Genomic DNA, 17,547 nt, shown 5'->3' on the forward strand with positions numbered 1-17,547 from the left:
CCCACTCAAGCAATGCAGAGGCATCAAAATGCCACTAAATGCTCCTGAACTTTCCATCCCTCACGCACAGACTGCCAACTAATGAGTGTTTTAGTGGATGGCAGAACAGTTGGACGACTGTGCACAGTGTACAATCTCCTTGCTAAAACTGGCCATGGAGCAGTCACTGGTGGAGGCATCACAGCCCCTTGCAATGTCATCACTCCGGTTTGGACCCACCTCCCCCATGGATCAAGCTAACAACGCAGCCTTGCAGCGCGGGTTAGGAAAATGCCTGTGTCTGAGCTGACAGGCACACTGTGCTGTCCATGGGCACTGCTGCTGCCAATCGGTCAGGTGGAGTGGGGCGGTGGTGGTTGGGGTCCCAGTAACCATGCAGCACAGTAAACTCTGGCCACCCAAGTGGTGGCCAGCACTCCCCGGGATGTGTTAAGGGGCCTTCAGACTTAACCAAGAGAGGTGTTTTAGTACACCCAAGCTAACCCACACCTCTCTCTCTTTCACCCTGCAGGAGGAGTACATCAGGATCATGGAGCCTGGTGACCTAGCTGTGTGCCTTACAAACAGCGGAGACAAAGGGGAAGAGTATGATGGAGGTCCCTGGCTACGCAGAGGGAGGAGCAACACCCTCAGGTAGAGGGGGCAGCTGGAGTTCCGCACATGCCACTGAAGAGCCACAGTGAGCTGTCACCGTTCACCACCTAGCTAGACCCAGGGTCTATAGACACCGCCTGTCATTCCTGCAGGTGACCAGGAACCAGTGTCACCAAAGACTGCACATGTCTAGGGAACTGGCTGGTCATTTCTGCCAGTTACTGCAGGATTTGGCACCACGGGGACATGGAGGGCATCCACTGCCAGTGGCCATGGAAGTGACAGCGATGCTCAATTTCTACAGCAGTGGCTCCTTTCAGGGGTCCACAGGTGACCTCTGTGGGATATCACAAGCCTCCACCTGCAAATGCATCCATGAGGTCACGGATACTATCTTCGTGAAGGCACACAACTTTGTGCATTTCGCCTGGGACCAAGAAAACCAGGAGGCAAGGTGCTCAGATTTGCCCAGATCTCAGGTTCTCCACAAGTGCAGGGTGCGATCGACTGCACTTATACATGGCACCCAGATCTCCGTGGCAACAAGGGGTCAACTACGTCAACCGCAAGGGATTCCATTCGCTGAATGTGTGACCACTAGAAATGTATCCTGCAGGTCTGCACACAGTTTCCAGGGAGTGTCCACAGCTCCCATATTCTCAGTAGGTCTCAGATTCCTGACATCTTTCAGGGTCCACAGAGGCTGCAGGGCTGGCTCCTCAGAGACAAGGGCTACCCGCAGAGGATGTGACTGATGACACACGAGTGGTGGCCTCAGACTGCAGCAGAGCGAAGGTTTAATGAGGCTCATGCTGCAACTTGTAACTTTGTGGACCAAACCATCAGGATACGGAAAATGAGGTTGCAGTGCCTGGAACCGTCTGGTGCTGCAATACAGTCCGCAGAGGGTGTCACTCAGCGTCATCGCCTCTGCACCCTTTACAATCTGACACTGCAACAGGGAGAGGAGCTGGCTGAGGGGGAGATGGAGGAGCTGCATGTCTCCTCGATGAGGAGGACACTGACGGAGATGAGGGTGAGGAGGTCCTTGAAGACCACAATGAAGGTGATGTGACCATCGCACTGGCCAAGCAAGGCAGGCGCACTCGGGAAACCCTCATTGCTGCTAGATTTGTGGAGGATGATGACGATGTGTGGTGACGAGACCCCATATATCCTCACATCGCATCTATGAATCTTTGACTCCAGTCTGGCTGACAGCAGTGCACATACCCTCAGTGATAAGGCTCCTGTCATGGAGATGCAGTGGAGGCCCTAATACTCGCTCGATTGCAGGAGGATGATGACAACGTGGGGTCAGATACTCCATCGATCTTCACATGGCCTCTGACAATGTCTGATTCCTGTCTGTCCAAGGGCAACTCACTTGCACATTGTGATCAGGGTGATATGGAAATGCAGCTATGAAACTTTAAAAGTTTGATCTTTGTCCACCTTCAGCACCTCAGCCCTTCAGGAGCTGGTGCACAGCATCACTGGTCCCAGATGCTGGTGTGATGGGGGCCAGCCCCACCTTAAGGTGTTGAGAGCACACAGAGAGAATGAAGGAACTCTGTGTGCCTGCCCACTACATTCTGGCAGCAATGACCAGCACCGCCGAGGTGCAGGTATCAGTAATGTGTCCAGGGAGTGTGAGGCTGGACCATCACTGTGGTCTGATGGCTGCACAGACACAGGGAAGAGGCCCTGGACTGAGACACCTGCCTTTATCTTGTGCAGGTTGTCACATGAACATTACTCATCAGGATAAGTAGCCATCGACAGGGAGACATTCTTGGGAGTTTAATAACAATAATGAACAGTATGTACAGCTGATTAACACCCGTGCCCAGTCTGTGCAACTACATCATCTTAACATTCCTAATCTCGCCACTCCATCTCGCTGCTCCCCAGACATCCACAATGGAGGTAGAGGCAGCCTGCTGACTGTGACACCCTGTCTGTGATGACCTTGGACAGCATCCTCTGGAGGGCCCCAACCTGCTTTCAGGGGTCCTGCTGTGTGGCAGTAGCACCCTCTTCGACCTGTGGAGCTGGAGCTGCTGGGGTCACTGGAAGAGGGGGTACAAATGGGCCAGACACTCCTGGAGTCACCTGGGTGGATGGCTCTGGGTGTCGACCTGCTGATTCTCCTCCCTATGGATGCCCAATGGCCCATGGCTGACGGCTTGAGGAGAAGGGGTAGCTGGAGTGAGATCAAGCTGCCCCACACCCCCCTTGCATACACACTGTTGGAGACCAACCATGACATCAGAGATGAAGTTGAGCCTGTGCAGCAGTGCAGGAGTGACGTCCTGGACCAAGGTCTCCATGGCAACCACCATCCTACCAGTGTTGACCTCGGTGAGTTGGCATGCCAGCGCTACCACCTCAGACTGGAGGCGAAGAGACTCCTCCATCATGCCTTGCAATCTGATTAGTGCAGTGGACATCCCTTCCTGATGTTCCCGAGCTTGCCTTTGCAGCTTCAGCAACTGAGATATGACCAAGTCCAGAGGCTCCTCATCTGACTCGGACTCAGCAGATTTCTGGCCTCCAGCAGTCCTCCGAGTGTCGGGGGCCTGTGAAGTCCCTGCCTCTGCATGCTGTGGATCAGACAGCGTGATATGCTCACCAGATTGTGGTCCCGAGGCTACACTAAAGCTAGGTCCCACCGAGGTGTGTCTCTCTGCACTGGTGGAGGGTGTCAGTGAGCATTGTCAATGGGTCTTCATTGAAGGTGCCTTCAGGTTCCTCTTCAGAGGTTTCTTTGGGGCTTAACTGGAGGCCCTAGCTTGTGGACTCCTTCGGCTGTCACCCAGATATGCCTACGAAAGTAAGGGGAGATAATTAGTGCATAGCAGGCGACTGCAGAACAAGGAAGTGACTCACAGTATGGTTGTCTGACGGACGTTGCACTGCTGGATCCTCACATGGTAGAGCAGCGGCGACCTCACTGTCAGCACAGGACCGGTCCTGGTCTCCTCCGGCCTGCTGGACAATTATTTTCAACATCTGTGAGCACCTTGATTTCAAGCATTCCTCCACCAGTCTGTGACCTCTCTCCCTCTCTCTTGTTGTGTGCCAGTTTGTCCTGCACAAATACGGATGAGGAGAGTGTAAGTGGGACACCTGCCGGGCCAGATGATAAGTATGCCTGGCCTCTGTGGGTGGTGAGTGGTCCCATGGACGGGATGAGGACAATGAAGGTGAGTGTGAGAGAGTGAACAGTGATGTCCCTTGAACCAGCAGTGAGTGAGGGCCCTGGGCCATTCATGGTGGGTTTGTGAGTGTGTGAGTTGAGAGTGATGTGAAGAGTGACTTACCCTGGCAGAACGGAGGGCATCAATCATCCTCTTGCGGCACTGGGTGGCTGTCCTCCTTTGCAGGGCACTGGCACTGAGCACCACTGCCCCCACCTCCCAAACTGGATTGGTGATGTTGCTGGTCTTCTTGCAGCCAGAGTGTGTAAAGGACATCCCGGCGTCCAAAAGTTGCTCAAGGGATGCACCACTGAATGGCAGGGCTGCTGTCCTCTTGCATTTCAGTCCTGGGCTGGAAGCACTGAGAAGCTGCACTATAATTATGGTGCCCAGCACGATGAAGTGGTGAGATAATGGCGTGGCGGGCAAACATGAGCCTGCCTGCCGTCGAAATGGCGTATTTTCCAGGAACTCATGATTAATGAGGTGGGATTGGGGGGAATAAGGCACGAAAACCCACCATTTCAGCCAGCGGGAAAAACATTCTTTTTCCTGCCTGCTACCGTGCTTAGTGCAAATCTGGGACAATTCTGCCCCATGTCTCTTTGCCTATGTCAACTTGTCACATTGTAATTGCACCTCACTGCCAGCAGTGGGACCTCAGTTTTGTCCCTTTCACCTTCTCGGTCTGTAAAGTAGAAAAAGTTCTGCGCTGAAACTAACTTTACAATACTTTGTGAAATCCAGGTATTATATTACAATAAAAATAAAATGTGTGCATTTACAATGAGGACTGAATCACTTCTGCACATACTGGTCCAATTATCCCCCGCCTTTTATCCACACTTCTCCTGAAGACTATGCTTTGATTTGAATCCTTGTGTTCAAAATCACAGACAACCAATTACTGTAGTCGATTTGGACTTGGGCATAACAGAAATTTAGTGACAACACAATTGCAGCGATTTTCACAAACAGCAAGAAGCATTTTAGGCCAGTTAGCAGAATGGGTAATCAGAAGATGGGACGTGCAATTTGGTGGAAAACTGTGGGGTGATACAAATTATACAAGCAAATAGATAAGTTGTCCATTTAGGACAAATAGTAACAGGAGATGTCAGATGTGATGCAGAAGCTAGGAGAAGGATGGAGATAGCCAGAAGTAATTTTGTGAAGGTGAAGGATGTGTTTACAACAAGAGAACTCAAGCTTGTAATGAGAAAAAAAAAACATTCTATCCACTTTCCTGCATGCCTCAGAAACATAGACAATAAGTGAAGATTTGTGGAAGAAAATAGAGACCTTGGAAATGTGAGGCTAAGACATATGCTAAAAATTCCATATACAGACCATAAAACAAATGAAGAGGTACTTGAAATGCCAAGAGCAAAAAGGAATCTTAAAAAGGGATTTCCAGAAAGAAAAAGTCAGTATTCCGGCCATTTGATCAGAGCTGAAAAGCTACAGAGATCTCTCAAGACGGCAAAGTGGAGGGCAGCAGAAAGAGGGGTCGACCTAGGTGTAGTTGGATGACAGACATCACAGAGCGCTTGCAGATGAGTTACAGTGGATGTGAGAATGGCACAACATAGCACGACAGCAGACCTCCTGGAAGGAGTAGCTACTAGCAGCAGCAGCAGCATACAAATGAGAAGGATAGAAAAAAGTGAGTACATACTTAATGAATAAGTACTAAGGGACGTGGGTGAACAGAGTTACCGAGGATTCTAACACGTATTATTCAAAAGTGAAAGTACAGGTACAGAAAGCAACATAAAGGCCAATAGCAATTTGGTTTTCTAAATACAGAATTAGAGATCAAAAACAAAGAAGTAATGATAAATTTGTACAAAGCAATGCTTAGTCAGAGTACTACGTGTACTTTTGGCTGTGCTATACTAGAAAAGGACATTGATTGATCAGGATGAGAAGATAAAATTGAGGGGAGAATTGAGATACTGGGACAATTTACAGGGAAGCAGAGAAGCCATGAAGAGAATTGTTTGTGGTTTTTAAAATAATGAAGGATTTGATCGAGCGAGCGGGGGAAGGATAGTTCCCCAGCTGTCGGGAAGGGGAGGTCAACGAAGGGAAGGAAGCAATTTGAAATAGTCAGTAAGAGACTGAGATGAGAGGTTAGGAGAAAGCTCTTTGTGCAGAGTTTCACGGACTGTCTTTCTACAGGGAGTATCTGAGGCAAAAATGGTTGTAAATTCCAAGGGAAAAGCATACAAGCATTTAAACTATGGACAGATGCTGGTCAATGATGACAGATTATGGGCAGAATATTCAGCTCGGTGGGCAGGCAAGCCTACGCCCAACCCAGCCGAGCGTAAAATGACATACGATGACATCAGGCGAGCGTCCCAACACCATCGCGCATTCCTGCGATATTTCATTCACTGCCCGTCCAACCTAACGGTTAGCGGGACAGGCGAATAGGCCAAGCGGCCTTTGCACTTTTTAGGAAACCTCGTCCACAGATGGTTTCATAAAGCAAATAAAAATCAAATAAAAATTTTACACTTGAATTAAAAACACGTGGCAGGGTCACATGAGGGGACGTGTTTTATGACATTATTATTTGCTTTATTATTTTTTTCAAACAGCGCCTCATCTCCTTGAGGCAGCTCTGTGCCTCTGGGAGATTATGTAGCGCACACTCGCGCACATGCACATAATTCACACTCGGCCCCGCTCACCCTCCTCCTCCCACCTGCAGGGGCAGCGTGAGCACTGCCGCTCACCTTTCACGCTGGATGGGCCTCAATTGACCTGCCCGTGTAAAATTGCGGAGCGGCGCCGATCGCGGTCAGCAGTCGGCTTCCCAGCCCACCACGCCGAGCCCACACGCCAAGGGGCAGTGACTATGACATTTGGACTGCTGTCGACTGACCGAGCGGATAGTCAGCATAGAAATGATGGGCTGAATGTCCTCGTTTTGCGCTTCTGGAGATCTAACAAATTCCCACTTGCATTTGCAATTAAAATGCATTTTCTCTGAATGATGCCGAGTCCCTAGAGTATGAGAGACTATGGGCTGGATTGTTACCTCATCGGCATGCGTGGTGAACGAGCCTGGGAGCCATCGCGAAATTGACCGCCACCCGCGACTGGGCCCCGGCTGCAATTTCATGCTGACTGACCAATGACCGGCCCTGCCAACGTGACTCATGCGCCGGGAGCCATAACGCTGCCTGGGTTGGGGGGTGGGGGTCGGGGGGAGAAGGGTGAGAGTGACCATGTGTGCAGGTGCACGCACTGAAAGCTCCCAGAAAGAACAGAACTGCCCCAGGGAGCTGAAGGTTTTTAAAAACATAGATAAAAACCTCAAAAATGTTGGAAACGTGTCACCTCACGTGACAGAGCCACATTAGATCTCATGTGAACGAGATTTCAACAGCTTTATTTCATTTTTAATTGCTGTTGGAAACCTCATTCCGCCCGTGGATGAGGTTTCATAAAAAAATCCCTTTTTGCCGCCCACCAACCAAACGGTTGAACGGGCAGCGAAAAATCAGATTTAATTAATTGATTAAGGGCCTTATAGGCCTCTTAATTGTCGGCGGGCGCACTGCCACCTCTCGCGTGCACCCGCCAAGCGAAATATCACAAGAGTGCACAGTGACATCAGGACGCTCGCCCGATGTCATCACACACTATTTTCCTCTCACTCGGATTGGGCACGCGCCCATCTAACGAGTGGAAAATTCTGTCCTACAAGGATTGTCTGGTGACTATCTGTTGCAGCAAACAGAATTTGTGTCCATCACGTTTTATAAGCAGCTATTAAAATAAGAAACTGTCTTACATTTGAAATGCAATGGCTCCATTTATCTCTCACTGTTAGTTCTCTGTGTTCAGAATGTCGAGTGATTTCCACGTATTACCTCATTAAGTCTGGTCACCAATCTAACGTGTATGCCTGCTTCCCAAAGCCTTCTTGCCAACTTAAAACAGACTTCCGCACTTGTGTCAGGAATGCAATGAATACAAATTTTGTCCATCATCCTTTCAGGTTTCTGTACATGACATAAGAAAAACATATTTGTACCTCTGTAATAAATTTATGCAATTCTTGCTGGTGTTTATCGTAGTAGAACATAATCTAGTAGAACATAATCCGTGGTTAAACTTAATTACATTAGTCATCAATCTGTATTATGTTTAGGACATGTAGCCAAGATCAAGCATTACCAAATGTAATATCTCATTAATTGACAATCAAATCATAGAAATTTTGGACAATCAGATTAAGGTTCAATCTTCAGATATAATGTTCGGCAAAGCAAAATGAAAAAAGGGAACTGGAGACTCTGAATGTTGTATCGAGTCTTCGGACTGACTTATCATCCATAGGAACACTGCCCAAAATAGCCAACATTTTTTTTCAAACACAGCTTGCATTTTCTCAGGTTCTGGGATTCTCGTCTCTTGTCTGCCTTTTACCTTTGTCTTTTCATCTGCTTCTACGAGTTTCTGGAGATCGACGTTTAGGCCAGCAGCAGACAGCTCAGGCAACTCTCCAAAAGAAGCATCAAAACTTCGGAGCTACAGCATTGTGACAGACAAGTAAATCAGACCATGACATTCTTGTTCAAAGAATCATTCTGTATAAAATTTTAGCAGAGATGATTATACTCCTTCGATTCTCCAGACCTGACAATAACTGAATAATTATTACTCCACTTTGGATATTTTAAACTGCTGCTTCAATGCTTCCCAAACATATTTGAGCTATTTTTTACTCCCTTCAGGGGATGGTGTCACTGGCAATGCCAGCATTTATTGCCCATCCCTAATTGTCCATGGGAAGGTGGTGGTTAGCCTCATTCTGGAACCCCTGCAGTGGTGTCGGCACACTGCTGCTCGGAGGGGACTTTCAGGTTTTTAACTTAGCGACAGAGGAGCAGGATGCAGAAACCATAGAAAAGTTACGGTCCAGAAAGAGGCCATTCAGCCCATTATATCTGTGCCAGCCATAAAGAGAAAAAAGAAACTAGCCGCTCTAGAGCACAAAAGGTAGCGAGTATCCATTTGGGTGACAGTCACCTGAGACACTCATTCCCGTGCAATCTATTGCAGTTATGTTGCTGCCTGGCTTACCCACTGATGTGAGTGCAGTGAACTATTCAGATCTGCTGCTCAGCAATACTTCAAAACCTTCTGTTCATTAAGCTCAAAGAAAAATTACAGGTCTACCCTGAAGAATTAAACTCAAATTTCAATGTTGCTCTGCATAGTTGAACTGGTGAATTTTATAGGAACACTAGGAACAGGCCATTCAATCCCTTTCAGCATGCTCAGCCATTGAGAGATCATGGCTGATCCATGCTGTTCCTTTATTTATCTGCCTTTGTACCATATCTCTTGATACTGTACCTACTAAAAATCTATCAATGTCAGTTTTGTAAACAATTGTCTCAGCAACCACAGACTTCTGAAAAAGAGAATTCCAGATCTGTAAACCCTTTGTGTGAAAAAGAGCTGCCCTGATTTTCATCCTAAATGGGCTGGCTGTAATTTTAAGATTATATTGCTTCACTCTTTATTTGAGGAAAGAGCTTGTCTGTGACTGCCTTATCAACTTCTTTAATTATCTTAAATGTGTCAGTTAGGTCACGCTTAATCTTTTATACTCAGGGGATCACAAGCCTAGTCAATGCAACCCGTCCTCAATAATTTAACCCTGGTGTCATTTTGGTGAATCTGCACGTTTAAGGTCAATATGTTCTTCCTGAGGTGCTGTGCCCAGAAATGAATGCATTCCTTCAAGTGCAGTCCAACCAGAGCTTTCCATAATTGTAATCCTTAATTTGTATAAATTCGCCCAGCATTTTAAGCCAGTCCCCTTGATATAAAGGCTAACATTCTATTAGCTTTCAGTTCTTAAGGGAATGCAAGACAGGTTTATGCAACCTTTCCTCAGAATTTATCCCTCAAATTTCTGGCACCATTTCCCCTCACTAGCTTAGAACAGAGTTAAACACGTATGAATCTTTTTTAAAAATTCATTTAAAGGATGTGGGCGTCACTGGCTGGGCCCAGCATTTATTGCCCATCCTTAGTTGCCCTTGGGAAGGTGGTGGTGATGAGCTGCCTTCTTGAACCGCTGCAGTCCATGTGGTGTAGGTACACCCACAGTGCTGTTAGGGAGGGAGTTCCAGCACTTTGACCCAGCGACAGTGAAGGAACGGCGATATATTTCCAAGTCAGGATGGTGAGCAAAATATTGCCGTTGGTGAGCAGGGGGCGGGGCCTGCTTGCCGATGCTTAAAATGACGCGGGATGATGTCAGGCGGAACCTCCGACGTCACCCCGCCCCATTTAAATTTTCAGGAAGGCGGGGGCGCAGCAACATCAGCTGTGAACCCGCCGACCTGTCAATAGCCAATTGAGGCCACTGACAGGATCAATTATACAATTAAAGGACCTGCCCGTCCAACCTTAAGGTCAGCCGGTCGGCCAGGAGCTCCGGCGGCAAATAGAGAAAACATGAAACCTCATCCACCTCGTCCCGCCGGTTTCATGTAGTGTTCTAAAAAGTTTAGTAAAGTTTTACTGTAATTTATGAATATGTCCCATCTCATTTGACATTGTCACATGAGGGGGACATGTCAGGGAATTTTTTTTTCCCATTTTTAATCTTTTGCAAAGTGTCGGCGATCTCCCTGAAGCTGCACTTAGCCTCAGGGAGCTGTGCACTCTTTCGTGTGCATGTGCGAAAGAGCGAACTCTCGCATTTGGAGAATCCCACCCCCCGCCCACACAGGGAGCGCATAGCGCTTCTTGCCGGACGTTACGCTGGGTGGGGCCTTAAATGGCCCGCCCACTTAAAATGGCGGCAGGGCCGCTTCTCCGGCGGGGATCAGCTCCCTGCCCGCTGGAGATTGGGTCAGGTCCGCCCGCCCGACAGGCAGAAAATTCTGTCCAGTGTGTTTCTTGGAGGGGGACTTCCAGGTGGTGGTGTTCACATCTATCTGCCGCCCTTGTCCTTCATGGTGGTAGCGGTTGTGGATTTGTGGTTGTGGTGCTGTCTAAGGAGCCTTGCAGAGTTTGTGCAGTACATCTCGTAGATTGTACACAATACTGCCACTGTTCATCGGTGGCAGAGGGAGTGAATTTTTGTGGAAGGAGGGCAAATCAAACAGGCTGCTTTGTCCTGGATGGTGTCAAACTTCTTGAGTGTTGTGGGAGCTGCACTCATCCAGGTAAGTGGGGAGTAATCCATCACACTCCTGACTTGTGCCTTGTAGATGGTGGACAGGCTTTGGGGAGCCAGGAGGTGAGTTACTTGCTGCTGGATTCCTAGCCTCTGACCTGCTCTTGTAGCCACAATATTTGCATGGCATGTCCAGTTCATTTTTTGGTCAATGGTAACCCCCAGGATATTGATGTCAGGGATTCAGAGATGGTAATGCCATTGAATGTCAAGGGGCAACGGTAAGATTCTCTCTTGCTGAAGATGGTCATTGCCTGACACTTGTGCGGTGTGAATGTTACTTGCCACTTGTCAGCCCAAACCTGGATATTGTCCAGGACTTGCTGCATTTGGACATGAACTGCTTCAGTATCTGAGGAGTCGTGAATGATGCTGAACATTGTGCAATCATCAGCAAACATCCCCATTTCTGACCTTATGATGGAAGGAAGGGCATTGATGAAGCAGCTGAAGATGGTTGGGCAGAGGACACTACCCTGAGGAACTCCTGCAGTGATGTCCTGGAGCTGAGATGACTGACCTCCAACAACCACAACCATCTTCCTTTGTGCTAGATATGACTCCAACCAGCGGAGATCCCCTGATTCTCATTGACTGCAGCTTTGCTAGGGTTCCTTGATGCCACAATTGGTCAAATGCTGCCTTGATGTCAAGGGCAGTCACTCACACCTCACCTCAGGATTTCAGTTTTTTTGTCCATGTTTGAACCAAGGCTGTAATGAGGTCAGGAGCTGAGTGGCCCTGGCGGAACCCAAACTGAGCATCAGTGAGCAGGTTATTGCTAAGCAAGTGCCGCTTGATAGCACTGTTGATGACCCCTTCCATTACTTTACTGATGATCAAGAGTAGACTGATGGGGCGATAACTGGTTGGGATGGATTTGTCCTGCTTTTTGTGTACAGAACAAACCTGGGCAATTTTCCACATAGCCGGGTAGATGCCAGTGTTGTAGCTGTACTGGAACAGCTTGGCTGGGGGGTGGCAAGTTCTGGAGCACAAGTCTTCAGTACTATTGCCAGAATATTGTCAGGGCCCATAGCCTTTGCAGAATCAAATGTTGCCATTTTTAATCAGTATTTTGCCTCTACATTTTGGCTAAGTTGGGAGTACATGAGCATCAGGCACTGGATATGCAAGGTTATTTGAAATGTGGAAGTGCAGTTCTAAAAGTTCAAAGGGCTCGACATTAATTTAAAAATTAAACACACAAAATCCAAGCAAACTATCAAGGTGCCTATCCTTTTTCCCAGAAACAGTTCTTAAACATCTTACTAGTTTTGTATACTGCCCTCCAAAGGCCAGAAAGTCAGATGCACCTGCACCGTACAAAGCAAACAGTAATCCATCATAATGCTTCAAATTTATCTCTTCTGTACCACGCAAACTTCCAACCTACAGTAAAACAAAAAGAGAGAGGATAGTCAGTACACTCTATGGTCCCATCTAATTTTAATGAAAAGTAGCTCCAAGCTGACGTTTATATAATTTGGAATGATTGTACTCTTTGTTACACCTAAAGAACACCAATTTCCTAGGTGCAGTGATATAAAAAAGACAAAGATCCATTCCACTAATGTTTCACCCCATTGAAGTCACTTCCTGGGACGTCCTGGGATATGTGCATGTCCAGAGCTAGCATCTTAAACGAGAAAAGCATGGCTGTTCCTGCCCTTCTCATGTTCCTGGTCTCTTACCCCACTTCCCTGTGAGTAGGACCATAGGTACTGTCAAGAAACTATCATACTTTGCCTAATATTATTGAGAGATATTTTAGAGCAGGCTTGTGTGTGTATGTGTGCGTATGTGTGTGTGTGTGTGTGTGTGTGTGTGTGTGTGTGTGTGTGTATGTGTGTATGTGTTGTATGACTAATTTAGTTAAACTAAACAGGGTTTAAATTATCAAAGTGACATGCAAAATCATCATTTGAAATGGAGATGAATAAGCTAGGGTGAGGTCAGCAGGTACTGTGTGAATGAAATTTGCAATTTTAGGTAAGTGGAGAAGTGTCTGATTCTCATAGGGAGATGGAAAATGTTTACAATTGGCAAGATAAATAAGGCAAGGTTACTACGTTGATTTTTCCCAAAAGTGCTGGCCATAATGAGAACATGAAAGATTTTTATATTCTGGGAAAAGTAACTTCTAAAGACAAGTGGAAACAATGGAAGTTACAAATCAAAAGGGATAAAATATATTTAAAGAAGGATGGAAGGATGTGTGAGGTGTGGCTCTATGAGATCTTGAAAAGTGACAGTGTGAAACAGACTTGGGGAAAAAGCCTCTAGCCACCCTGTGGAAATTTGCTGTTCCAGTCATTAAAGTTGTGTCAAAAGCCTCTGGAAGTCCATCGCCCAGTGGGCGGTTGTGGGAAAATTGCTGGGTGACTTTATAAATTTGGAATCTATTTGGACTGTTGCCTTAAAGGGGGTGTGTTGTTGGGAGTTTAGTTAAGTAGAAATTTTAGGAACTGTTATAACTGTGTAACTGTAATCTTTTGTGTGTTTAAGTTTTTTCTTCTTTTGTTAGTAAATGTTTTAATTTAATCTTTAAAACCATTAAAGATGGTAGTGAACTAATTACTTCTGACTTAAGTGCACCAGCATTCACGTAATAAATACAAATTGCACAATCGTTGTGATAGCATGGCCAAGTTTCCCTTGTGGATTTGGCAAATACCACCTGTCATATCACAACAGCACCTAAGCATTTGCACTGTGGTGCCAAGAGACCAGGTGGGCTCTGGAGGTGGCAGCCCAAAGATCAACAGTTCTCGCTCGCTACCCTTTCCCCTTTGAGCCTCGGGCCCTTCTCTCCAACAGCGGTCTGAATGTACCAGTACTGTTCTCATTTCCTGCCCTTGGTACAGTTTGGTGGTGTTGTGGGGTGCAGTAAGATAAAGGACAAGTAAAGTGTGTGAACGCTCATGCACACGAGAACAGCAATGTAAGCACATTTTCAGTGAGAAAGGATTGCCCTTAGCACAGCAAAACACAAACAGAATATTGACTGATGGCTTCATAAAGTCTCAGAATTATGTTATAATGCTCATGGATAAATTACCAGCATTAGTGCACACTTCAGGCAAAAAGTTTCATTTGTACCTTGAAAACTGGAGTGATTGCTCTTTCTAATGTAACTTCAAGTTTAAAGGTACGTGGTCTCATTTTTTAATTAATTGGAATGTAAGATAGTGCTGACTCGAAACAAGCTCACTTTCCTATCCTATGGATTATCTTTTAGAGTAGTTGCGCATAGAAGTATTTCACTAGTTGAAAATTCCACCATGCCATTTGAATTTGGCATGATGTATATCGTAAATTGTAGTAGTTCCATGGCAATTGTAAATTCACTGGTTTTATGAACTTTGTTCCAAGTTTAGGAAATGCAGTTCAGCTGCCTATTAAAATGAACTGCAGACAAATGCTTTCATTCATAAACACGGCAGAACTGTGCAAACAAATTACAGTCCAATTCTAGCACCTCGGTGCTCAGCTGTAAAACTTACCTGACAACCAGCACTGTGGAGCTTCATCGTGTGTTTGCAAGAGTCTACCAGTTTTACATTTCAAATAGAATACCATAGTGTCACTAAAGAATTTTTACCCTCTATAGTCATGCTCCTCACCATTGCACAGGATCAAACTATGGAATGATATCAGGAATTACATTTTTCTTTTTCCTCAAGGTCGCAAACCTAACTATTCAAGGGTTGCTGAACCATGGCTTATGCTGTTATTTTGCTACAGGGCAGGATGATGAGGCAAGTCCCAGGTCAACCTGAGCTGGCAATGGGGATTGAACCTGGTACAACGGGCATTGTTCCAATCCTCAAACCGAGCTTTCTGGACACATGAGCTAACCAGCCGCCTAGTTGTGCCAGTACAGAAAAATCAAAACTCATATTTAATGTTGTGCAGCAAATTTTGCAATTTCTTGCTTGATTAAGAGAGAAAAAAACGAATAAACCTAGATAATGCTTTGGCAAAACTTTCAAGCAGAACAGTTGAAAAAATGTTTCTCTGCTGAACTCTTGCACCCCAGTGAGGTGCCCTGAGTAACATCAAAAAGTCCACTGGAACGAGGAGGTTTGCCAGCACCTCCGCTGTGTCTGTCAACTTGAATCCTTTCACCATCAGCCTGGTTTCCTAGCTCACGGCTTCCATCATAGAAACAATCCTCTCAGCAAGGATAGACTTTGCTGTGGATAATTTCAAATCGCCCTTTCGCTTCTTCAAGTTGTTCTCTTTGCTCTAATTTGCTGGCTTTACTGAAGTTTGCTTAACAAACCGCTCACTAAAATTTCATTTGAGGGAGCAGCTTGAACTTCCCATTCAGAGCTCTGTTTCAGGGCCAAGGCTGTTCAATGGATGAAGGAGAAATTTAATAAACTAGCGAGTCCACTTATGGGAAGCTTACAAATGGAACATTTCAACTCGATGACACCATCAGTTGGTACTACTCACGCATGAATTAAAGAAAGAAAGACGCATTTATATAGCATCTTTCACAACCTTACGACATTCCAAAAACATTTTACAGTCAAAGAAGTAATTTTGAAGTGTAGTCAAAGTTGGAATATAGGAATTGAGGCAACAAATTTGTGCACAGCAAGGTCCCACAAACAACAACATGGTACTGAGTAGATAATCTGTTTTAGTGATGTTCTTTGAGAGACAGGTATTGGCCAGGACGCTGGGTATAACTACCCTGCTTTTTGTCGAAACCTGAGAGGGCAGACAGGGTCTCATTATAACATCTCATCCAAAACATGACTGCACCAACAGTACAGCCAGTCGTGCACTGGAGTGTCAGCATAGATTTTTGTGCTCAAGTGTCTGGAGCGGGACTTGAACCCACAACTTTCTGACTCACAGGGTTATAAATTAGTATATTTATGATTATTCCAGCACCGTGGTTTCTATTTCCAAATGATGTTAGGTTAAGAACCTCCTGTTTCAAGAAGACAACTGGACCCTAATGATGCGTTTCCTTTTTAACTAACTGTGGTGGTAAATGTCTTCTAGCCATGAACCTGCCTAGTAATTGCCTATTTATTGCCCAGTTCAATAATGTTACAATTCCATGAGGATTTCTTTGGCTGGGTGAGGTCTTGATGGCTTTGAGCTGGCAGAAGAGAGACCAGCTGCGCTACAGAAAATGAGGAAAAGGATTTGTGTTCTCCCTAAGAACTGGAGCTTGCCAACAGCAGGAAAGCAGATGCAGCAGAACAATCCCAGCTCCTACACAAAGGGATGCTTCTCTATAAGTAAATGGAGTTACCTTGAGCTGCACTCACTGAGCCTCTGGTGAAACTAGAGCTCGGTGCCGAGAAACTCTACACAAGAAAGCATAAATTAGGAAGCGAGGAAGTGAGAGACGAATGTTGAACTTATTTATCCAAACAAATCGCGGCATGTATGTTTAATAAGTGACAGATTTAACTGTTTAATTAATTGATCTGTTTATGTCAACCAGTTTAAAAGAAGTTGTTCCTTTATTAGTTCACCTTCCCTTGATATTGCTCACAATAAAAGGAGCAAACATTGGGAAGTGAACAGAAAAGGGGCAGAAGCCACCCTTTGGGATGAGGGTTGAAGAGAAAGGGTGCATGGGTGAGCTGAAGACAGGAGTGCACACCTACTGCAGGGGGGAGGCTCTGAGCATCAAGCGAGAGGGGAGTGGCATGTCTAGGGAAGGAACATCACATGGTGCTGGAGACAATGTGAGGCTGTAAGACATTAAGCAGCTAACTCACCCCTCACTTCTTAAAAAATGAACTTGGACTGTAAGTAGAAAACTCTCATGATAATGAAAAGGAGCTGGAATCTATGTTTTTTGTCTTTATGATTGACATGTGGAAACGAACTAATTGGATGAGGGCTGACACATGAGACCTCAGCCTGAAGGTATCGGGACTTTCAGCCTGAGAAGCAACAGCCCAATAGTCACCTGGACCTCAGCCAGGTGGACATTACACTTGATAGAAATAAATAACTTCTATTCATTGGGCACACAAGGCATTTTAAAAGCTCCTTTTTTTTAGGTGCAAGTTCATTTCAACTTTCGCCTCTGGATTCTTTCATATAATTCCGACTTGTAGAAATAAAAATATAGAAACATAGAACATTTATGATACAGAAGGAGGCCATTCAGCCCATTGTATCTGTGGCAGCAGAAAAAGAGCTATTCAGCCGAATCCCAATTTTTACCTCTCGGTAGGTCATGGCACTTCAAGTATACATGCAAGTGTTTCTTAAATATCATGAGGGTTTCTGCCTCTACCATCATAACAGGCAGAGAGTTCCAGACACTTATCACCTCCAGATGAAACAATTCTCCTCAACTCCCTTCTAAACCTTCAACCAATTATTTTAATCCATACTTCCTAGTAATTGACAATCTTTGCTCATCACTAAAATTTTCTATTCCTGGCAACATTCTTGAAAATCTCCTCTAGACCCACTATTATGATCGCATTCTTCCAGCAACGTAGAAGTACACATACAAATGCAAAATGTACAAACTGA

The 17,547-nt window shown here is 45.8% G+C and overlaps 1 protein-coding gene across 5 annotated transcripts in view; it reads right to left on the reverse strand.

The window, feature by feature from the left end:
* Window positions 1-17,547, reverse strand: part of LOC121288851 (probable serine/threonine-protein kinase ifkA) — a 69,554-nt gene that overhangs the window by 8,192 nt on the left and 43,815 nt on the right. For 4 of the 5 annotated variants that reach the window (XM_041207636.1, XM_041207637.1, XM_041207639.1 and 1 more), the window contains 3 exons: window positions 12,292-12,411; window positions 8,247-8,348; window positions 7,688-7,819 (listed from right to left, as the gene is read on the reverse strand). In XM_041207636.1, the coding sequence (XP_041063570.1) occupies window positions 7,688-7,819; window positions 8,247-8,348; window positions 12,292-12,411 (354 nt within the window). The remainder of the gene's footprint in view (window positions 1-7,687; window positions 7,820-8,246; window positions 8,349-12,291; window positions 12,412-17,547) is intronic. The other variant, XM_041207640.1, reaches the window with a different exon arrangement.

The sequence above is a fragment of the Carcharodon carcharias genome, chromosome 16 (assembly GCF_017639515.1).
Source record: "Carcharodon carcharias isolate sCarCar2 chromosome 16, sCarCar2.pri, whole genome shotgun sequence".
In the NCBI taxonomy this organism is placed as follows: domain Eukaryota; kingdom Metazoa; phylum Chordata; class Chondrichthyes; order Lamniformes; family Lamnidae; genus Carcharodon; species Carcharodon carcharias.